We start from the raw sequence: 24,088 nt of genomic DNA, 5'->3' as shown, positions 1-24,088 counted from the left end.
ATTAGTGTGAGGGTTTTTTTCCTCCCTGAAAAATGAGACTCCCTTTCTCTTTGAGGCAATGTGTGATTTACTCTGTTTTGAGCTTCAGGGCCAGTGCCTCATTTTCTTTTTATCACATTCTTAGTTCCATGGTAAGCAATTTCCTTTGGCTTCACTGGACAGAAATTCTTTGGATATCATAATTACAAACTATACATTATGATTTCCTGCACTTACTTTTAAAGAGAGATTACAACATGTCCTCTTTGTCTGCTGTTACTGTCTGTGAGTTTATTAACATCTGTGTCTGTAGAGACTTAAGTTGATAGCCTATCAACTAGAAAAAGAGCCAAACATTCTGTATGTTGAAGTTCAAAAGCACAGCATAAAGTTGCCCAAAATAAAATTGCCAGCACACCTTAATCACACTTTTACCACCTCATACTTCACTGTAAGGAGCATGTTTTCAACTAGGTTTTGTATGAAACAGATCAGGACATCACTTGGCTCTGCAAAAACCTCATAACCTGGGTGCAAATCATCCTACAGCCACACAGAAATCTAGTTTGCTTCTGAAACCTTGTGCTGAATGCCTTCTCCTTCCACTGATAGTCTGCACTACAATGACAGGTTGATTTTGTGAGCAGGGGTGCAGTAACCTCATACTGCAGTGCCATCAGCCTGTCCTTAGGGTGCCTGAAACCAAGGGAATTCCGTACTAGGAGCACCCTTCACAGCTGTTTTGACAAGGATGCTTGTGTAGGTAATGCTTATTGAAATGCCTGCATCTGTACCCTACGACCCAGTACCCATTTCCTGCTGTTGGCAAAAGTGTCCCAGGCACTAAGCTGTTTCCCCCAGGCAATGGAACCCTTTCATACAGGAGGCAAAAGCCATCCTTGGGCTCCTACATAATAGCTACCCCTGATCTTCAGAAGAAGCAGAGAATGGGGATTCTGCTGCAGCTTCCTGATGCCTTAGTGGAGCAGTTCCAGTTGCTCAGGGATGGAGGTCAGAGAGGGCACAGTTCCAGCTGCTCAGGGATGGAGGTCAGAGAGAGCACCTGGTCCTGGAGAGAAGTAGTGCAGACTTCATACCCTCCCATTCACTTTATGGTGTGCAGTAGTTAGGGTTTGTCTCTCAACTTGCACACTCAAGTTTGATACTCTGGTCTTAGAGTTCTGTTATAGCCAATGCCAACAACATACAGATGTCATGCAGGTAGTTCAGCTGCTCTGTCCTGGAAACCTGCTTCCAGAGTTGGAAGTTCAGCTTTGATGCTTATCTTTGTTCTGTTTCAGTCTCTTCTTTTGCTTCCCAGGCAAGATGCAGTCTTTCCCACCCAGGTCTGCTTCCTCCTCTAATCCAGATTGCATCCTAGTCCTTGTGTTGTGCACTGCTGTGCCTGCACTGGTCATCCCCTTACCTCGGGAACATCTGGATAGAGTGGTTCAGAAAGCCCTAACTGTGACTTTCTGGATCTGAGAAGTTGTTTCCCTCACTAAGTGGGAGGAGAACATTAGTCTTCAGGCTCTGCCTGCCTTTGGGCAAGAAATAAAGGTACATTTTCCAAGGTACTCAGATGTAAAGGGGTAAGGACTGCTCACTAGACTGAGACTAATGTGAAACAACAGAAAATAGTCTTAAAATCATCCATCCTGTTTAGCTGAGGCACAGTGACCATGCAGCAGCATCACTGCAGAGTTCCACTTCAGCCATGCTGCTTGTCCACCTGGCCAGAATACTTGTGTATTCCCAAACTTGATGCTGCACTCTCCCCTTCTCACTGCAGAACTCCTGGGTTTTGCTGGTCACTCAACTTTCCATTTGTAAAACAGGTGAGGCCTGAAGTCTTCTTGTACACCCCTCAAAATGGCTACTAGAGCTAAGGGAAGTTGAACACAGATTGAGGGCAGAATTTACTCAGTATTTGCAAAACACTTCAGGGTGCTTGGGCATGAAAGGCATCATATTAGGTAAATATTTTCATTCTGAGTTAAAACCTGAAATCTGTAATTCAAATGTGGGTAATTTCTGAGCTAAGGCTGGTACATGCACATGAAAAGATTTTATTTGGACTCAGCTTGCTTGCCTACTTGTTGATCCTAAATTAAATGAAGATGTTTTTTGTTTTGCCTGGCTTGAGGGGGTGGGAAAAAACCAGCAATAGACCTTCCTACCTCTGGTCATTTTGTTTTCTGTCTGAAAAGTGCAGGCCAGCACAGGAGGAAAAAAATGAAATCAAATATGAATTTGTTGATACTTAGTAGAGAAAGGAGCAAGTGTCTCCTGTTTTGACATTTGCTAACATAGATTTGCCTTTTAAGACCTGTTGTGTAAACCAGATGTAAGCCTGACTGCTTCACCTACCCTTTCCTCTCCCCAGTGGGCACAATGCCCACTGGGGATGACTGTTTGTGGAGTTGAAACTCCAGTAGTTGTCTATAGGAAAAGTGGGAGCTATTCTCCCCCAGACCAAGGGCACATATTTGTGTTCAGTCAGCTGACAAAAAAGGACTTCTTACTAGAGAAGTGTTGAACCACCTTTGTTTGGGCAACATGACTCTCAGTGTGGGCTGGAGAGAGTTGCCAAGTGAGCTGCAGCACAGGAGGTTCCAGCTCAACACAAGGGGGAACTTCTTGACTGTAAGGGTCCCAGAGCACTGGCACAGGCTGCCCAGAGAGGTTGTGGAGCCTTTCAAGACCTCTCTGAATGTGTTCCTGTCTGACCTGACCTAGATTGTATGGTCCTGTCCTTGCAGGGGGGATGGACTCAATGATCTCTTTGGGTCTCTTCCAGCTCCTGACATCTGTAGTCCTGTGAAGTTCACAAATGGGAGCACAGCACCTTCCTCTCTCTCCTTTCAGGTGGTCTTTTCCTGTCTTCAGTTCTCCTTTTCACTGTCCACAGCGAGCATATCATTTATTGGTTAATAAGTTGTCTGACAAAGTAGCCACTTTATAGCTAACTGTTCAGTTTATTTACGTGTTATTGATGAGCCTGGACTTGAACTCTGCTTTCCTCAGAGGCTGCTTGATAAATCTGTTGGCTAATCCTACCCAAGGCACTTGGGTCGCCTGCTGTAGCGTAACACACGACACCGCTTTCGCTTCGCCTTCCTAAGAGGAGCTGCTTATACGGTTCCAAGGAGCTGTGTTTAACAGGAAGAAATACAATCAGATCCATAACTCACATTGCTCTGTGGTAACAAAAGATCTTTAGGGATGCACTGAAAGGCAGAAAATACTTCCTCAGCTTTGAAATCAATGTTCTGGTTTAGCTTGTAAGGGCTTGTGTAGCTAAGAGAACCTCTGAACTGCAAAAGCTGGCCGATGAGTAAAACCATTAGCCACCTCGAAACACTCCTGTTGTGTATCACTAATGTGAGCTGGAAATATTGGAAATGTAATCACCTTACACTTTCCAAGGCAGTAGTGACTGTTTGAAGGGAATGAATAAAACACCCAATTAATTTTCTATCATAACATGAACCTCACAGTGGCACATTCTTGTACTCTGTTATTAGTTCTGAGCTTTTGACTTGCAGGAGCTGACATAAGGGAAAGTTGAGAGTATTGCAAGAGCTGTGGAGCACAGGAAGGAGCAGTAATGCTCTGAGTAGCTATTTATGAGTTCAACTAGGAAGACTCTGAAGCCTCTGTGAAATATTGGAAGCTCTTAGTCTTTGTGTGTCAGCAACAGTCTGTTTTGTGGTAGTCTTCTATGTGCTCAATGCATGAGCCATTCTAATGGCTTCCCTGAAAATGAGGGGGAAGAGGCAAACTGTATCTCAAGTAGAGCTTCAATTTCTTGGGCTTGGCCAGTAGATGCTCTACTCAATGTTAGGTTGGAAATCAACTGAATTACAGCAGCATGGACCCAAAGCAGTGCCCTGGTGCAGGCACTGCCTGTGAGAAGGTGTTTCATAGAATAGAATCAACCAGGTTGGAAGAGATCTCCAAGCTCATCCAGCCTGACCTAGCACCCAGCCCTAGCCAATCAGCTAAACCATGGCACTAAGTGCCTCATCCAGTCTTCAACACCTCCAGGGATGGTGACTCCACCACCTCCCTGGGCAGCCCATTCCAATGCCAATCACTCTTTCTGGCAGGAGAGAGTTCCTCCTAACATCCAGCCTAGATCTCCCCTTACACAACTTGAGACTGTGTCCCTTTGTTCTGTTGCGGGTTGCCTGGGAGAAGACACCAAACCCCACCTGGCTACAGCCTCCTTTCATTCTGGATTGCCTCTAAATCAAGGAGGCTTTGCTCCATCAATCAGTGTAATTATCCCAACTAGTGCTTTGTGTGCCTTTAAATAGCCAGATATGGTTTTGGTAGTGTTTATGCAGCTGTTTCTGCTGGGCTTTTATATCTGCAAACTAGAGCATGATTTGTCCACTTGATTTTTCTCTGTCCCCTCTTTACCTTTTTATGACATAACAAACACAGAGCTAAGTTACTCTAGACTGGAAAAGTTGAGTTTGGAAATGAGCTTGACCATGTGAAGAAGGTTCATTCTGAGTCTGTATGGGAGAGAGGCAATCTTTAGGTGTGAACTTTGAAGCTGCAGCTTTCAGTGGGTTGTTTCATCACCTTGAAACTAATCTTGAAACTTAACATTTCAGCCTTCCAAACGCAAAGACCATTTTAAAGCCCAAATTACTCAAGCCATTTATTTCAAGTTTAATGTGCACTCATTTAATGGTCTTTAGGCCTAGAAGATTATGATGGTTTTCATCACAGGTTTTATCAAATCCAGGGGATGGTATATTAATAATTCAGTAGCTTATACAGAGAGGTGAGGGAATATAATATGGGGCACTTAAAGGATGAGGCATATTTTCCATGATATTACTGTTTTAGAGTACTTTGATTAATAAAACAGCCCAAGAGCCTGACTAGGCTGTGAGATTGCTGAAGTTTAAACAGCAATTATTGCACAACTGGGTAAAACCAGGAGCAACTTATTGCGATGCTGTGGGGGAGAAAAAGAATCAAAAGCTAATAAGAAGCCGGTTTTGCCTCGTAAGCCTAAGAACAGCTCCATCAAGCTTTAATCACATTGTTACACATTTATTGAAAAATGATGTTAGCTCATTAACAGTGCTTAGAACAGAGATTGGTATAATTATGGCAAGATTAGCAAACGCCAACTCCTGCTTCTATTTCAGCGCGCCCAGGCGCAGGCTGCGCTGCGGGAAGCAGAAGCGCTGCGTTGTAAACAGATGCTCCTGTGTTCAGAGGGGCTGCTTGTTAGGGGGGGTGCCATGGGCCAGTTGGAAACACTGGGAAAACCCCCAGCTGCCAGGGGGTTCTCAGGTTTCCTTTGGAATTTCTCAGGGTCAGGATGTGATTTCTGCAAAGGATGATGCCAGGAAATGTCCTAGGTGTTTAAGGCCAGGCTGGATGAGGCTCTGGCCAGCCTGCTCTAGGGTAGGGTGTCCCAGGGCATGGCAGGGGGGTTGGAGCTGGATGATCCTTGTGGGTCCCTTACAATCCTGAGTGATTCTATGAAATAATGTCCTGTGAGAGAGTGCCCTCAAGATGGGAGACAGATGAATTCAAGCCCACATCATAGAATGGTTTGAGCTGGAAGTGACCTTTTCAAGTAACTTTAGAAAGTGATGTGGGGAGATGACTCCCCCAGTTTGTGGCTCTGGTGTCCGACATCCCTTGGGGAGGCTGGAGAAGGCAGCGGGGCTGAAAGCTGCCAGGGTGGCCAGACTGGGTGGGCTAGGGGTAGGAGCCTCATGCTGCATGGAGGAGGTGCAGGGTGGTATCCCCAGCATGGGCCATGCTACTCTGTAGGTCAGGAGAAGCATGAGGCACTTAGTGCCATGATGTAGTTGATTGGATAGGACTAACAGGTTGGACTGGATGATCTTGGAGGTCTCTTCCAACCTGGTTGATCCTATGATAAGCTTTCAGAGGTTTCATCTTTTTGGGAATAGGGAAAATCAAAGCCTCTAAATAAGCAGTGGAGGGAGGAAGAGACTGATGCATACTTGGATAAACCCTGGGAATGGAGAACCTGCTTGGATTTGTCCATGGCTAGCTAGAGCACTACTTTCCTTCTGGACAGCACATGAGGTGGTGAAAAGGGACATCAGTAATGGGAAGTGGCTACAGATAAAAACCTGTTGGAGACTGTGAGGTGGGGGTTGGTCTCTTCTCGCAAGTAACTGGCAATAGGACAAGTGGAAATAACTTCAAGTTGCACTGGGAGAGCTTTTAGGATGTTAGGATAAAATTCTTTATTGAAAGAGTGGTCAGGCATTGGAACAGGCTGCCCAGGGAGGTGGTGGGGTCATCACCCCTGGAGGGGTTAAAAACATGTAGGCACATCACTTCAGGGCACAGTGGCATTAGTCAACAGTTGGGCTCAATGATCTTAGAGGTCTTTTCCAGCTGACATGATTCTGTGATGCTATGATTTAAAAAGCCCATGTTGCTAGAGAAGGTTCAAGAATTGTACAGAAGGTATCCTGGAGGACAGAGCATCTGTCCTTGTGTGTGTTCATGAGTGCTGTTAAAAGGTAGGGGTCATTAGTCTCAGCAGACTGGAAGGGTGGAGCAAGGTGTTAAGATAAACCAGTAAAACTGTTGAGGAGTTGGAACAGCAAGGGGAAAGTGCATGGAAATACTATGCCTGGAGTTGTAGCCAAAGCAGGACTTGACAATAAGCTTCTGTGGATGCTTTGTGAAACCTACACTGCCATTATTCAGGGGATGGACTTGCCTGCCTGGGGAGCCTCCTCCCAGCACATGACTGATAATGCATGGCCTCTTGGAAAGGCAATGGCTGTGGTGCTAGAAATGCCAAGGTTGAGTAAGTTTTGCTCTCTAGTTTGCTGTGAGCAATGTACAGCAGTAATAGATTGTGAGTCTGCTGATGGAGAAAGCAGCAGCCAGCTCGGAGCACTCTTTCTTCAAACAGGGAGGAGGAGGGGGGAGAAACATTTTTCATCTCCGAAGAGTTTTGGTAAGGCAGTGTCAGGCACAACCATAATTTTGTATTTTAGCTCTTCCAAAGGAAGAAAAAAGTTGAAATATATCTGCACAGGCTTGGCTGTTTTTTTCTGTTAAAATCTACAACCTGTCTAAAGGAAATGGTGTTGAAGGCTCTAACCAAAAAAGAAAGCAGCTGTTAGGAGTGCTGGTGACAAACTAGAAACAAAAGATGAAAACAGTGGTGGAATAATTTAGTCATAAAATGAACTGTAAGCTTGAAGGTCACATTTGATCTGGAAAGGTGTAGAGAGCACTTAGGATTGTTGAGAACTGATAAGTGATTTCATTACGTCAAGGATGTCTTCACTGAAGTTGATAAGGGGGGGGGGGAATTAAACCAACTTTTCCTCTTCTGCTTTTCAGTAACATTTAGAATGTTTTTAACCACATCTACTCTTGCATGACCTATTTTGGGGTAGAATACTGCAGACTTTGCTCTGACAGTGGATCAGCTTGACACTCCATCAGGTCCATGTCTTTTTGCTGGTGAGGGGTGTAGAGCTGGATGCAGCACTGCAGGTGAGGCAAAGCAGTATTCAGGAGAGGTGTTCTAGTGACCTGGTAGCTGTTACCTTCATTTTCATTATCCAGACCCTCTGTCATAGAAGTTTGGAGAGAAGTAATGGAGTTTTGCTTGTGCTTTTGTTGGGGGTGTTTTGCTTGTGGTGTTTCTCTGGCCCATTTGATTTCTGCAGAAGCAGAGATACTTTCCCACAAGAACTATGTACACCTCATGCACTCTATAAATAACAGAGGGGGTCAAATTCTGTCCATGGGTCCCTGCACACAGCTCTTGCTCTAGTCATGCAAGGGAATGGTGTTGTCCTAGTTGTGCAAAGCTCATTCACCAAGGTCCATGTGTGGAAACACAGGAGGCTCTGCATGTGGGTACTCAAAAATTGGGGTTTAGTCATCTGTCAGCTTTCTGTAGGTCATCTTGATTAAGCTTTCTTGTGTTCTATTGCATAACTACCATTTGAAACATTGAGGCAGAGATGAATGCTCATAAATAAAGGCTGAGTGTCAGGAGGATGGGGCCAGGCTCTTTCCAGTGATGGAAAGGAACTTCCTAAACATGTTTTTTTTTTCCTGTGAGGATGACAGAAGACTGCAGCAGGCTGCCCAGAGAGGTTGTGGAGTCTCCTTCTCTGGAGAGATTCCAAACCTGCCTGGATGTGATCCCTGGCAGCCTGCTGTGGGTGATCCTGCTTTGGCAGGGGTATTGGACTAGATGATATCTAGAGGTCACTTCCAGCCTCCACCATGCTGGGGTTCTGATTCTATAATATTGACAAAATTGACTCTGTAAGCCAAAGCAAGGAGTGTCCTATTACCTTACCAATCTACCTGTTGCTGTTCCTGTCCAATTGGCACTGGCACAATTCCCTTCACCTACCCTGATGCAGGGATCAGACTTTGTCATCAAAGTGGCCACATGTGTTGGGGTTGGAACATACCAGCCTAGCAGGTTAAACAAATTTCCTTGACTGCTGTGGGTAGAAGAAGAAAGATCTAATCTTAGTTGTTCAAACCTCTCCACCTTATCACCCAATTATCCCTGTGGGTGGCTGCATCTGTAACTTAGTCTGGATTGAGTAAAATAATGGCACTGGCACTGGCCACTTTGATCTGGGTGTGTTTATTTAAAGAGTGTTCCATATGCAAGAGAGAGTTTAGCATAGGAGTCCAGACTGCCCTGTGCTGAGTTTTGGGGTTATTTTATTATTTATTCGATTTCATTTTGCTTTATTTAACACCCAAGGTTAAAAGGAGCAGGAGCCCAACTGAGAAGGTTCAGGGTTCATCTCTGCATGCTCAGTGCCTTCCATTTAAAGGCACACAAAGGACTAATACAGTACCCGCTCTCCCCTGGGCTGTCTTTGATACACTCTGCTGTGCCTGGACTCTGCCACTCCTCCTATCAATCTGATCCTACTTTTCTGAGCCTGCTGTGCTCAGCACTGTAACCTCATTCAGCTGGAGCTCTGCGTGCAGCAGAACAACTTCAAGGCTCTGTCAGGCATTGACACATGCAGGCTCCAAGCAGGGAGCTAAACACTCCCCTTCACCTCCTCTCTGGTTCCACATTAACCTCGATTAAGTGCAGCAAAAACACAAATGCTGCAGAGCCATCACTCAGGTTTTAACTACCAGTGTATATTTAGATATTCAGCCAGCCTGCCACCTTTCAGAAGGTACTCAGCAAGCCCTCTGGTTCCTCCTCTTTCTCACCATGACAGCCATGAAGTCAGCTTGAGGAACACAATGCTAGGTCTGGGTTGGATAAGCCTGGGGCCCTGCACTTGGGTCATGAAACCTCCAATGCCACACTACAGGCTGTGGCTGGAAAGTTGCCCAGTGGAAAAGATGGTTAATAGCTGGCTAAATATGAGCCAGTGTGTGCCCAGGTGGCCAAGAAGGCCACCAGCATCCTGGCTTGGATCAGAACTAGTGTGGCCAGCAGGACTGGGGCAGGGATTCTCCTGCCTCCTCGCAGCTTTCTTTTGGCCTTCCAAACTCTTCTGTGATGAAGAGTATTTGGCTTGCTGTCACCATGAGACACTTTGCTCTGTCTGTGCCACCTGGTTATAGTGCCTTTGTGCCACATGCCACGTTGGGTGTTTTTCATTTAAAGAAGCACATAAGAGATGGACACAAAATGCTTTCTCACAAGCTGTGCTGCAGCAGAGCCGTGGGAAATGCTGCTGGAGTTTCCTGCAGCCTACAGGAGATGAACTTGGGCTTCCTGGCCAGGACTGCAGGGTATAAGTCTGATGTGATCTCATGCTCGTGGCAGGCAAAAGCCACATTTGGATGTCTGGGTAAATCCTTGCTTGGTAGAACAACCTTCCCACTCTGGACATGCGCTGAGCTCTTGCGTCAGCAGCAGCCAGCCAATGTTTATGTAATTATGCTCCTAACTTCCATGAGTAAATTGCATTTAGTAGCAGCACTTGGGGATTTTGTGAGCATTAGAACTTGTCTTGCAAAGAGTTATTATTGTAAGGGGGATTCCAAAGGGCCATGCTACAGTGTTACCTGTGTGGTTTATTTATACCAATTGCTATGATGCAATTCTGAATCTCTATTCAAACCAGCTCACATTCTATGTCCTTTTATATTACAGTGCAGTCATAGTCTCTGTTTGCTCCCACCCAAACTTCTCATGCAGTCACACTTTGATAAGAAAGGGAATGTTGTCAGGAGTAGTTATTATCACACATCAGAATATTGTATCAGCATTCAGTTTTAATAGGCTAAATTGAGGGATTTTGACACCTGCCCTTAATGATACTGAAGGATCTTGGAGACACATTGGGAAAGCTTTAGATGAGATGTCATCTGATATGTACACATCACACATAGGCTCATAAAAGACAGTTCATTTACCTGCCTGCCTTTGTGCTCCCTCTGCTCTGTTTGGGTGAATCATCCGCGGGTTAAGTGATGCTTGTGCATCGCTTTGCTTGAAATCAAGCACAGTGAGTGGCAGGGAAGTTTAGGGGATGCAGTGTTCTTACAGACCTGGGGATGATGAGTAAAATGAAGCAACTTTGAAGGCATGGAGTGTAATCTGGATGGAAAAATCTGGTGGTTGGAGGCATCTTTGGGTTTGTATCTGATGATCTAACTCAGTCTGATCTGGATAGGTTACGTAGATCTCACTGGTTTCAAGGTGGAGTGAAACTGTTGAGGAGGAAAGTTGTTGGAAGATGCTCTGCTGCAGAGCCTTGTGTTACAAAGCATGCCAAAAAAGGTGACATTATTTAAAGTCCATGTCCAGGATTTAAGGGCTTGGTTTAGAAACTTGGGAAAAACAAGAGCAGGATCTTGCAGCTGACCAAACTGTCAGACATTGTTTTTCTCAGCTTACCACAAGGCCAAGTGTAAGGTCCTGCACCTGGGTGAGTGAAGTCCCAAGTACAACTCCAGGCTGGGTGGGGAATGGCTGAGAGCAGCCCTGAGGAAAAGGACCTGAGGGTCTGGGGTGATGAAAATCACAACAGGAGCCTGCAGTGTGAGTGCAGCCCAGACACAACCCTGTGCTGGGCTGCAGCAAGAGCAGTGTGGGCAGCAGGGCAAGGGAGGGGATTCTGCCCCTTGGCTCTGCTCTCCTCACACCCCACCTGGAGCCCTGGGTGCAGTTCTGGAGCCCCCAGCACAAGAAGGACATGGAAGTGTTGGAGCCAGTGCAGAGGAGGCCACCAAGATGCTGAGAGGGCTGCAGCAGCTCTGCTATGGGTAACAGGCTGAGAGAGTTGGGGCTGTGCAGCCTGGAGAAGAGAAGACGGAGGAGACCTTGGAGTAGTGTTCCAGTATCTGAAGGGGGCTCCAGGAGAGCTGGGGAGGGACTACTGACAAGGGCTAGTAATGACAGGAGCAGGAGGAATGGATTTGAACTGGCAGAGAGGAGATTTTAAACTGGATGATAGGAAGAAGTTGTTTGCAGTGAGGGTGGTGAGACACTGGCACAGGTCACTCAGGCAGGTTGTGGATGCTCCCTTCTTGGAGATGTTCAGGACCAGGTTGGATGAGGCCTTGAGAGAGACCTGTTCTGGTGGGAGGTGTCCCTGCCTATGGCAGGGGGTTGGAACTGGCTGAGCTTTGAGGTCCTTTCCAATCTAAACCATTCTATTATCATTTGCATGTTGGTTGGTTAGATTTAGGCAAGTTGGGCACGGATATTATGTGCTGCATCCGTGTCACTGAGCTGCTTGTTGTTGGAGGCCTGTGTGCTCCTTTTTGGCTGGGGTGGGATTTACAGATCATCTGTGCACCATGCTTCTTCGGTAGTTGGGAAAGGGGATGGTGAATAAACAATTCAGTGCTGAAGTAAGCATTTAGTTTTATTGTGGTATCATAATTTCACTTTTCTGTGAACATTGAGAACTTGAAGGAGGCATCTCCTGGCAATACCTGCTGTAGCAAGTGCCTCTGTATGTGCTTCATCCCTTGAGCTGAGTTTTCAGGCTCATATCTGAAGCCAAGCCATGCCCCACACTGCAGGTGGCTAAGAGCAGATGATCATCTATAGAGCTGCAAATGCAGTGCAAGTACTAAGACAGCAACAGTGCTGGAATCGGCTAATATCTTACAGTCCACATCCTGCACGTAGAAACGCTACCAAAACCCACACATTTCATCCAACCTTCTTGAATTCCACAGCATCTTAAGGATGCTTCTAACGAGCAGATGCCAAAGATTGCAGTGCCTGAACTCCAGGTTTAAATATTGAAGAAATGAAGCAATAAATCAAGCAGCTGCTGGGTGTTTCTCGGCTGGTAGCAGGTCACTCAGACTGTACACACATTATGCATCAATATATTTTTTTTCTCAGAGTTTCCCCTAACAAATGAAGCCAAAGTGTTGCAGAAAGTAATTTCTCATTTCAAGCCAAGCCAAAAGGCCAGGAAGTTTAACTTTAGCTGTACTTTGGTTTTCAGTTTCGTTGATACATGCTGATATTAAGCCCACAAACCGTGGTAGCGTTTCAGAGCTAAATAGAGGGCAATGAATAGGAATGGCTGAGATCCAAGGTTTTGGCACCACTAGCAGCAAGGCACTGATCAAGTAGGCAGATCTAAGAGCAGCAAACAAATTGAGAAACATTTGTGGGATTTATGGGGAAAAAAAATACTTTAGGGAAACTTCTTGTGAGTACAGATTTGGTGACAATAAGCTTGGGAGCAACAAGTGATGAGCAGAAGTCCAGAAAATGGGATCAGCTGAAAGATGATGCTGGTGAGGGGCCTGGAGCACAGCCTGATGAGGAGAGGCTGAAGGAGCTGGGGGTGTGCAGCCTGCAGAAGAGGAGGCTCAGGGCAGACCTCATTGCTGTCTACAGCTACCTGAAGGAAGGTTATAGCCAGGTGGGGTTGGACTCCTCTGCCAGGCAAGCAGCAACAGAACAAGGGGACACAACCTCAAGCTGTGCTAGGGCAGGTCTAGTCTGGATGTTAGGAGGGAGTTGTTGTCAGAGAGAGTGATTGGCATTGGAATGGGCTGCCCAGGGAAGTGGTGGAAGCACTGTCCCTGGAGGTGTTGAAGCAAAGACTGGATGAGGCACTTAGTGCCATGGTCTGGTTGATTGTCTAGGGCTGGGTGCTAGGTTGGGCTGGATGATCTTGGAGGTCTCTTCCAACCTGGAAGACATGTGTCCCCTCTGTGTTCTGTTGCTGGCTGCCTGGCAGAACAGCCCAACTCCACCTGGCTACAGCCTCCCTTCAGGTAGTTGTAGACAGCAATGAGGTCTGCCCTGAGCCTCCTCTTTTTGAGGCTGAGCAACCACAACTCCCTCAGCCTCTCCTCACAGGGCTGTGCTCCAGGCCCCTCCCCAGCCTTGCTGCCCTTCTCTGGACACCTTCCAGTATCTCAGCATCTCTCTTGAATTGAGGATCCCAGAACTGGACACAGCACTCAAGGTGTGATATGGGATGCATCTTTTCCGAGAGAGATCTGTAACTTGAATTAAATCTGCCCAAGAAGAGTTGTTTGCTGTTGCCATAATGCCTAATTACCTTCTACAGTGGGAAGTTGCATCTTATTTTGGGAGTGAATTTCTATGCATCCCATTTCTCAACACCAGATCTCATTATACCACTGTCAGGAAGGCTGACACCTTGCTATCAGACATCTTTCCAGGGTGTAAGTACCAATCGTAGTGATCAAGGCACCTTTCAGCCTTTTGTCTTGACAAGCTGAATAAGTTGAGCTCCTGCAGGACTTGCACTGAGTGCTTGGTTTCCAACTGCAGGCTGTGAAAGCTGTCTTCAGAATTTCACCTGTCCATTTGAGCAGAAGAAATGACACATTTTTGCCAGTGCACAAACCCAGCTGCTAAAAATTTGTCTCCCAAACTCTTTGAATGCTGATAAACAAGGACCTTCTTGAGTGGGAAAGCTGAAAGGGCAAGCATAAACAGGAACCAATGAAGGAGCAAGCATCACTCCCTGGTTTTGTGATCTCATCCAACTATCTCTATTCCATCAAACTTTGGAAATACTCTATCCTCTGTGGCAGATCTGGGCTATAAGCCTTCCACTCCCATGAAATTAAGACTTAAGGCTGTGACTATCTATTAAATAACTCTGGCCAGGAGTGCTGATGGATAAGAAATTATCCATGGCATAGCAGTGTGCACTTGTGACCAAGAGGGACCAATGGGATCTTGGGATGCATTAAGAAGAGTGTGTCCAGCAGATCAAGGGAGGTTCTCCTCTGCCTCTACTTTGCCCTAGTGAGACCTCATTTTGAATACTGCCTTCAGTTTTGGGGTTCCCAGCTTAAGAGGGACAGGGATCTGCTGGAGAGGGTCCAGCAGAGGGCTACAAGGATGATGAGGGGACTGGAGCACTGCCTGATGATGAGAGGCTGAGGGACCTGGGGCTGCTTAGTCTGGAGAAGAGAAGACTGAGAGGAGACTTAATGTTTGTAACTATCTGAGAGCTGGGGTTCAGGAAGGAAGGGACAGGCTCTGCTCACTGCTCCCTGGGATAGGACAAGGAGCAATGGATGGAAGCTGCAGCACAGGAGGTTCCAGCTCAACACAAGGGGGAACTTCTTGACTGTGAGGGTCGCAGAGCCCTGGCACAGGCTGCCCAGAGAGGTTGTGGAGTCTCCTTCTCTGGAACCTTTCAAGGCCTGTCTGGATGTGTTTCTGTGTGGTCTGAGTTAGATTGTACAGTCTTGCTCTGGCAGGAGGGGTTGGACTGGATGATCTCTTTGGGTCCCTTCCAACCCCTGACATTCTGTGATCAACCTCTGTGCTGGGAGCTGGCACTTGTGCATTTCTCTTGCTGCTGTTACAAGTCTCATTGCCTCTGGCAGAGAAAGAGGATGAACAACTGGAAGCTGAAATCCTGTCAGCCACCTCAGCAAAAACTGGTGGAGCTATCTGCCAAAGCCATGGTTTGCCATCTCGCTCTAGCTGAATGTGCTTCACCTTGTAGGTAGCACAGCCCAAGAAGCTCAGCATAGATTGGGAAGTGTCCGTGGGATATTTCACTGCCACCTTCTGTAGGAGCAGAGCAAGCTCGGTAGTGGGGACTTTGTGAAAGCTGCTATGGCATCAAAGAGTGATGGCTCATGTCCAGAATGTGTCACTCCAAGCTCTCACAGAAGGGGTCAGGTGAAAGTTATTTCAAACAGACCTCGTAACAGCTGGAAATTTGTGGCTGATGGCTGGGGATGGAGATTCCTGCTGCTGTTCATTTCTACTTCAAAAGATTTTCCTCATCTCCTGAGTGGGCACTGTTGCCCTGTTGGCACTGCCAGTGGAGCGGCTGTGATGGGAGCTTGGGGGGGGAGGTTTTCCAGATGATGTAAGGAGTCTGCAGGTGTATTCTCCTTAGTGTTGGTGCAGGATGAGGCTTCAGCTCTTGACAGTTTCTCTTCCATCTAGGCCTTCAGATTGTAATCAACTCCTTTCTATCGCATCTCTGTTACTTTAACTGCAGCTGAGGGGAGGGGGAAAAAAATAGCACAACAAACAACAAACCTCCTTTGTATAGGCTTCCAAGCATGGCATTTATCATTTGCAGAAGGGTACTTTTGCAGATCTGATTAGGAATGTTTACTTTATTCACCATGGAGCAAACCCCTCCTCTTGCACCATCTGGCCAGGAGGTACACCGTTTTGTACATGAAGATGTCTGAAAGCTGTCTGGGAACATATTTCCTGCTCTCTGATATGGGAACACTTTGATTGGAGGGGGCTTAATTTGTTTTGAAACGTCCAACTCTTGTTGTGCTCAGAAGCTAAAGTTGGAATCCATTAAGAGCCGCTTCAGTGCCGCTCCTGTTCTCATCTCCCTTCCCCCAGTAACTGTGTGGTTCGCTGCTGCTCCGTTACAAGCAGCAGCAACGTGTGTACATGGTGCACAAAATGAGCCATTCTGTTTCAAAACAGATTGCAGATGAAAGGAAACCATTCATTTCTTGCTCCCTAGCTGTAATTACTAGAGCACTAATTACTCCAAATCACTGACATCCAGGGTCAATAAGGATGACAACAGGCACATCAAAGACAAGATGCGCGCCAGCAATTACAAGTCTCTAAAACTAGGCTGTAATATTATTTTATGGCTCCTTTGTCTGTGTTTTCTTTTTAGCAGTTGGTGCTGAGAACTGGGGGTACTGGTAGATAGTAGGCTGAAGATGAGCCAGCAGTATGCCAGTGGCATCTTGGCCTGTATCAGAAGCAGTGTGGCCGGTAGGATGAGGGAGGTTATTCTGCCCCTGTGCTCAACACTGGTCAGGCCACACTTTGAGTGCTGTGTCCAGTTCTGGGCTTCTCAATTCAAGAGGGATGTTGAGGTGCTGGAAGGTGTCCAGAGAAGGGCAACAAAGCTGGTGAGGGGCCTGGAGCAGAGCCCTGTGAGGAGAGGCTGAGGGAGCTGGGGGTGTGCAGCCTGCAGAAGAGGAGGCTCAGGGCAGAGCTCATTGCTGTCTACAGCTACCTGAAGGGAGGCTGTAGCCAGGTGGAGTTGGGCTCTTCTCCCAGATAACCAGCAGCAGAACAAGTGGACACAGTCTCAAGTTGTGCCAGGGGAGGTCTAGGCTGGATGTTGTTAGGAGTTGTTGTCAGAGAGAGTGATTGGCATTGGAATGGGCTGCCCAGGGAGGTGGAGTTGTTGTTTTTGGAGGTGTTGAAGCCAAGCCTGGCTGGGGCACTTAGTGCCATGGTCTGCTTGACTGGCCAGGGCTGGGTGCTAGGTTGGACTGGCTGAGCTTGGAGGTCTCTTCCCACCTGTTTGATTCTATGATTCTCTTGTATGAAATATTTGGAGCTTGCTGAATGTTTGCTGTCGTTTCCCCTTTGCAGTTCGACGGCGAGAACATGTACATGAGCATGACAGAGCCGAGCCAGGACTATGTGCCAGCCAGCCAGGTGGGTTAATTAATCTTCTCTGCCTTGTTTCAAATTGTAATTAAACAAATTCAAAGAGTCGTGTTGCAAATGAGTGGCACTATCAGTAACTGCTGCAATCAGGAATAATCAGAATTGATAAACAAAGCATTTAAGCCTTGTTTCCAGTTAATGAGCTAGAGCTGATAAAACACCAGAGCCGCCGTTTGTTGGAAGACACTACCTTGTTTCCTCTCCAGAATGCAAGCAGCTGTTTTGCCAGCATGATCTTTCCTAAACAGTTGTTTTACCTTCAGGAAATAAAGTCTGTACAGGTGCAGGTTATTTGTTTATCTGACTGCAGACAAGTTAATCATTCGAAGCTACTCACATCACAAATAGCCTTAATGATCACTCCTAGGCCAGTTGTGGTTGAGGAATTGCCTTTTTTGACTTGGTGTGGCTGAGCAACTTTGTCAGTGTTATATGGTTAGCAGGGGGGTTGAGGCAATGACTTCATCCTCTGTGACTTGCAGCCCCAAAGAGTTTGATGTGGATGCTTTACAGGTAATTTTGAGCCCTTTCCTTTTCGGAGAACCCTGCACACTGAATTGTGGTAGCAGCTGTACATTGAAAAATCCTCCACCTTTCCTCTAGAACTCTGAAGGGAGGCTGCAGCCAGGTGAGGTTGGGCTCTGCTGCCAGGCACCCAGCAACAGAACAAGGGGACCCAGTCTCAAGCTGTGCCAGGGGAGCTCTAGGCTGGATGTTAGGAGGAAGTTGTTGGCAGAGAGAGTGATTGGCGTTGGAATGGGCTGCCCAGGGAGGTGGTGGAGTTGCCATGCCTGGAAGTGTTGAAGCCAAGCCTGGCTGGGGCACTTAGTGCCATGGTCTGGTTGATTGGCCAGGGCTGGGTGCTAGGTTGGGCTGGATGAGCTTGAAAGTCTCTAACCTGGTTGATTCTATGATTGTTTGGAGATGCTCCAGTGCCTCAATGTCTTTCTTGGAGTGAGGTGCCCAAAAGTGAACCATGGTCTGGTTGATTGGCCAGGGCTGGGTGACAGGTTGGACTCAATGATCCTAGAGGTCTCTTCCAAACTGGTTAATTCTGTGATTCCTGAGAAGGGGGTTAAATGCTTCTTAAAAAGCAAAAATAGTTTTTAATTTGGTGGGGTTTTTCTTCCTTTAGTTATATCTATATATAGGAGAGAAACTTTCATGTACTTTTGTGCTTCAGCCAATTCCATATTAATAAATGATTGTGGTGATGGTGCAGGTCAGGTTAGACTGTATCAGAAATTGCCCTGAATAATCAGATCTGTAGTCTAGGTCATGCAGTGTCTCAGGCTCAGCAGTGGCTTACCTGGTGTACTTCTTTCTGACAGCACCAGTAGGATGAAGTGGCTCTTATCATAGAATCAACCAGGTTGGAAGAGACTTCCAAGATCATCCAGTCCAACCTATGACTCGGCCCTGTGGGTTGGTGTGAGGTGGGAAATAAGCTTGCACACATGGGAAATGTGTGTAGATGGGCAGGGTGTCATTCAGGAATCGACAGCTTTGGAAAGTGCCAGTCCACTCAGAGCTTCAGTGTCTTCACAGAGTGAGATTCTGCAGGTCCACAGGTTCATTTGAGGGCAGGAAGGCAGAAGGTTGTGTGAGACAGTCTTTGTTGTTGCCGTGCACAGTGGCACTGAGTGCAGCCTCAGCAAGTTTGCTGACCACACCAAGCTGTGTGGTGCAGCAGCCAGGCTGGAGGGCAGGGATCCATCCAGAGGGATCTGGACAGGCTGCAGAGGTGGGCACAAGCCAAGCTCAGGAGGTTCAACAAGACCAAGTGCAAGGTCCTGCAGCTGGGGCAAGGCAATGCCAAGCACAACTCCAGGGTGGGCAGTGAGTGGCTGCAGAGCAGCCCTGAGGAGAGGGACTTGGGGGTGCTGCTGGACAAGAAGCTCAACAGGAGCCAGCAGTGTGCACTTGCAGCCCAGAAAGCCAAGCAGAGCCTGGGCTGCAGCAGGAGAAGTGTGGCCAGCAGGGCCAGGGAGGTGATTCTCCCGTTCTACTTCTCTCTGCTGAGACCCCACCTGGAGTACTGCAGTCAGTTCTGGAGCCCCTGGGACAAGAGGGATCTGGAGATGCTGGAGAGTGTCCAGAGAAGAGCCCCCATGCCTGGAGGTGTCTAAGGCCAGGCTGGCTGAGACTGTGGGCAGCCTGCTCTAGAGTAGGGTGTCCCTGGGCATGGCAGGGGGGTTGGAGCTGGCTGATCCTTGTGGTCCCTTCCAACCCTGGTTGCTTCTATGACTCCATGAAATGTTCTTCCACCATCCTCCTTCCCAGCCTTCTGCTCGAGTTATTCTGGAATACCTTCAGCAAGCAGCTGTGCTTCTTGCTTAGGATTTGTGTGTGATTGAACTTATTCAGCTAAGAACCCTCCGAGATCCAGAGGTAGTTTAGAATGGAACTGTTTGATTAAAAAATGAAAAATTATATTATTAATTTTTCTCTAACCATTAATCCAAAACCTGTGCTGACAAGTTTTAGTATTACTATTAGATTAAAGCAGCCTCCTATCATCTCATTTATGCCTTAAGGGTTTTGAAGTGCAAGGGCTAATTGAATTTGTTGGAAAGAGTAGAAGTACAAACTCTGTGACTGATTGCTGTTATAAGGCAGCTGCTACCTTTCAGAGAGCCATTAGGTCTGTCTTAAAGAGTTTTGAATCAAGAATTGCAACCCCACATTATGCATCAGAATGACTTTTCTGCTGTTGATGTTTTGGTAGTGTGTATGCATGTAGCTTGAATAATTTAAGGGGCACGTTGAAAAATTAAGAGTATAAGGTTTTAATCTTTTATGGGGTTTCTACATGTGCTAACAAGGCCCAGATTCTCAAAGCTATGGATGCAGCTAAGGCTGGGTTTGGTGTAAGTAATGTACTCAGAGTACTTCTAAAGATCCAGGCTTAGATATTTTATGTGCAAATGATTTTTGTCTCAAAAGGGGAGGAAAAAAATCCATCAAATGTAACACTTCCAAACTCAAAGATGACAGAAACTCCTGAATGTTGTAGATGAGGTGCTGAGGGACATCCCAAGCACGAATCCAGGAGCCCGGAGGAGAAGCTCAACGTGAGCCAGCAGTGTGCACTTGCAGCCCAGAAAGCCAACCAGGGCCTGGGCTGCAGCAGAAGTGTGGCCAGCAGGGCCAGGGAGGTGATTCTCCACTTCTACTCTGCTCTGCTGAGACCCCACCTGGAGTACTGCAGTCAGCAGGAGCCCCTGTTACAAGAGGGCTGTGGAGATGTGCCCAGAGAAGGGCCAGGAGGATGCTCAGAGGGTTGCAGCAGCTCTGCTGTGAGCACAGACTGAAAGAGTTGGGGCTGTGCAGGCTGGAGCAGAGGATGCTCCCAGGTGACCTTCTTGTGGCCTTGCAGGGTCTGAAGTGGGCTACAAAAAAGCTGGGGAGGGACTTTTTAGGCTGTTAGAGAGTGACAGGACTGGGGGGAATGGAGCAGAGCTGGAAGTGAGGAGGAAGTTCTTGAGCATGAGTGGTGAGAGGCTGGAATGGGTTGCCCAGGGAGATGGTTGAGGCCCCATCTCTGGAGCTGTTTAAAGCCAGGCTCCATGAGGCTGTGGCTAACCTGCTCTAGTGTGAGGTGTCCCTGCCCATGGCAGGGGGGTTGGAGCTGGCTGCTCCTTGTGGTCCCTTCCAACCCTGACTGATTCTGTGATTCTGTGATATGGTTTGGTGGTGACCTGGAGGCGCTGGGTTAGCAGCTGGACTTGGTCTCTTCCAACCAAAATGATTTTCTGAATCTATGAATGCTTATTAAGGGCTGGAACCAAGAAAAGTCTTACAAACTGAAATGTCTCACTGTGGCAAAGCTGAGCTTTTGAGTTCCTGGCTGCCCAGGTGGAGTTCAAAACTCAGAAGTGGGTATCAGCAATCTGCTCTTTGGGACCCATGTGGCAAGAGGAAGCTCAGCAGCCAGGCACAGTATTACCAAATGCCTGCTGGTCCAGCAGCCTCCTGTGCTTCTGACAGAAGCCATCAGCCTTGGAAAGATTCTGGCATTCATTGCTCTGAAAACAAAGCTTGTACAGTAGTGTAGGCTTATTGTGGAAGGAGAAAAAAGAGGAAAGGATGTGACTGTTTTTCTGATCCCTGTTTCCAGGACTGTTTGTTCATTTTCCTCCCAGCTGTTGTAGGATGTAAAAGATACAGTTGTGCAGGAAAAGATGAGAAAGTATTCAGAGGAAAGCCTAGTCACTTCATCCACTGTTTGCTTCTGGGTCCATTTTCATTGCTCTTCCCATGGGCCTTGAAGTTCCATGGAAGCATGGAATTGTTTCAGTTGAAAACCTCACGATGACCTCAGCAAGGGAAGTGAAAGCTCCTTCCCACCCTCAGGAACTTGGCCATTGCCTTGCAAGATCAGAGATGAGGTTTTGAATCCTGTCAGTGTTAGGAGTGATTTCATCTTTTCCTTGATGGATGCACATCTGTTAACTGAAATACAAATCTCATCTGTTAGGAGATGCACAGTCCCAGCAAAACTTGAATCCAAGCTCTGATTATGCTGGCTGAGCCAGACACAGGCATCACTTCCTAATCTCAGATTCTGATATGGTTTGCTTGGGAGACAGGTTGGCAGGTCAAGTCATAGCATCATAGAATCAAGCAGGTTGGAAGAGAGGTCCAAGCTCAGCCAGTCCAACCTAGCACCCAGCCCTGCCCAACCAACCAGACCATGGCACTGAGTGCCCCAGCCAGGCTTGGCTTCAACACCTCCTGCCACAGCCACTCCACCACCTCCCTGGGCAGCCCATTCCAATGCCAATCACTCTCTCTGACAACAACTTCCTCCTAACATCCAGCCTAGACCTCCCCTGGCACAGCTTGAGGCTGTGTCCCCTTCTTCTGTTGCTGCTTGCCTGGCAGAAGAGCCCAACCCCACCTGGCCACAGCCTCCCTTCAGGTATTGCTGACAGCAATGAGCTCTGCCCTGAGCCTCCTCTGCTGCAGGCTGCACACCCCCAGCTCCTTCAGCCTCTCCTCACAGGGTTTGTGTTCCAGGCCTTTCACCAGCTTTGTAGCCCTTCTCTGGACACCTTCCAGCACACTAGGTCTAGGTGTTTCCATTAGGCTGTCTCTGAATCACAGAATCATTTTGACTAGAAAAGACCTTTTGGATTATAAAGTCTGACCCTATTATCCCAGCTCTGCCAGATCCCCATTAAACCATGACCCTCAACACCACATCTCCATGGCTTTGAAACCTTTCCAGGGATAGAGTCTCCACCACTGCCCTGGGCAGCCTGTTCCAGGACTTGACAACCCTTCCTGAAGAATCCTAATCCTCCTCCTGCAATATCTGCCTATAGAGGCAGGATTTCTGGGGTCCTGATGCACACTGACACCCGCTCCAGTTCTTTCCTGTTTACTGCAAAGCATTCACATCCATTAAAAAAACCAAATCACCTTGTGTTATTTTAAGTGTTTTAATCAATGCATACCCTTTAGGCTCACACAAATAAAAGCTCAGCCATCGGATGGGAAAAAGAGAGTTCTGTTCCTTTAGCCATATAACATCAAACATCTGCGTAGCTTGGTAATCCAAGACGAGTTGCCTCACAGCATCCCTCAACAATTATCATTTCTGTTCAATTTTCAAATCAGTACATGCTCTGGGACTTCCAGACTAAGTTGCTAAGTAGCAACATATGGCTCACTACTGTTGCTGTGATGTTGCTGCAAGCAAACAGCATAATTCTAGACGCGCAATGATTTTCCTTACAGAAAGGCAGTGCTGGAACTGAGCCAGAGGTATAAGTATACAGTAAAAATTAATGATATTCTTTTAAACTGTCCCAAAAGGCTGTTTGGCAATGTTGTCTCTGTGTACATTTTATTTATAAGTCTAAGTGCTGTGGTTTGGGTTGTGATGTATGTAGTAGAGGACTCCGCACTGCAGGCACCTCCTAAACGAGTTCTGCCAGCCACATTAACAACCCCACCTAGTAGAGCTGTATGACACTTTCACTACTAATTACACTTTGATCTGAAAATATTTATCATGGTAAAATACAACCATGCCACAGCTGCTCTGCATTTCAAATTCTCCCAAACACAATCTCCCCACACCTCTAATTGGAACCTGGGAGATGAATTGTTCTCCCTGCAGTTCCTCCTCCTGTAATTTGTGGGCCACGCTCAGCACAGTGTAAAATGATGTTCTTTATTTTACATTTCTTCCTGCTCTCCTTGCTGACTGCAATTCAGGACTAGCTTGCACAAAACCTTGGTGCTTTTGTAGCTTTCCTAATGTTAAGGGTAACGAATCTCTTGCATCATCCAAATGGAAGGGCTGGTGGCTTGGGGCAGTGCCCCTGTTGCCTCGGCGGGAAGAAAATCACTACCTGAGGCAAAGGGAGGGATGCTGTGTGCACAGAGATGGTGTTTGCCTTCTTCCCACAGCTGTGCTGGGAAGCTGTGTATGAGATGTCTGCTCTTTGGTATACAGTATGTACTGTGGATATCAAAACTGCTTTGTCCTGTTGAGCTCCAGGGTGAAATCAGATAGAATGAGATCCAGCAGAGGTATTTTTTATGTTAACAGGAATCTAAAGGGTTCCCCCTGCCTTTCCTTGCCATATACACATGGCATGGATGAATACAGGATACAAAATAGAAGCCCTCTCTTGCTCTGTATTGGTCCTTCCTTGTAGGTGCCTTGGGATGCTGCATCTCATTCCTGCCAGGAGATATGGCTCTCCTTTACTGTCTTCTAGAGCCACAGTCAGCTGAGCAGGGCAGGAGCTGGCTCACAGAAAGCAGCATTCTTAGATGCAGAATCACTCTGTGATCCAGTGTAATCCCACAGGTCCCTGAATTCCAGGCCAGTGCTGCCCAGAGGTTGAAAAGCTTTTGCTTGTTAGTTGAAAATGTTTCTCCACAGTCAGTCTATTTTTTGGCTACAGGTAGGGTAGTTTAGAACCATTTTCCCTTGTCCTGTTTCTACAGGTCTTGGTAAAAAGTCTTTCCATCTTTCTCATAAGTCTCCTTTAAGTACTGAAAGGCCACCAGAAGGTCTTCCCAGAGCCTTCTCTTGTCCAGGCTGAATAACCCCAGCTCTCAACTTGTCCTCATTGCAGAGGGCTTTGAGCCCTCCCATCATTGCCCTGGTCTCCAGCAAGTCCCTGTCTGTGCTGAGGACTCCAGAGCTGGACCCAGCACTGCTGAGGGGCA

General features: G+C 47.1%; 1 protein-coding gene across 4 annotated transcripts in view; it reads left to right on the top strand.

Moving 5' to 3' along the window:
- The window catches only part of TOX (thymocyte selection associated high mobility group box), a 232,783-nt gene that overhangs the window by 107,392 nt on the left and 101,303 nt on the right, over nucleotides 1-24,088 (top strand). For all 4 annotated transcript variants that reach the window (XM_064170508.1, XM_064170507.1, XM_064170511.1 and 1 more), the window contains exon 2: nucleotides 16,817-16,882. In XM_064170508.1, the coding sequence (XP_064026578.1) occupies nucleotides 16,817-16,882 (66 nt within the window). The remainder of the gene's footprint in view (nucleotides 1-16,816; nucleotides 16,883-24,088) is intronic.

This window comes from Pogoniulus pusillus, chromosome 34 (assembly GCF_015220805.1).
Source record: "Pogoniulus pusillus isolate bPogPus1 chromosome 34, bPogPus1.pri, whole genome shotgun sequence".
In the NCBI taxonomy this organism is placed as follows: Eukaryota; Metazoa; Chordata; class Aves; order Piciformes; family Lybiidae; genus Pogoniulus; species Pogoniulus pusillus.
The sequence above is the reverse complement of the archived record's forward strand: the minus strand, read 5'-3'. Positions and strand labels throughout refer to the sequence as shown.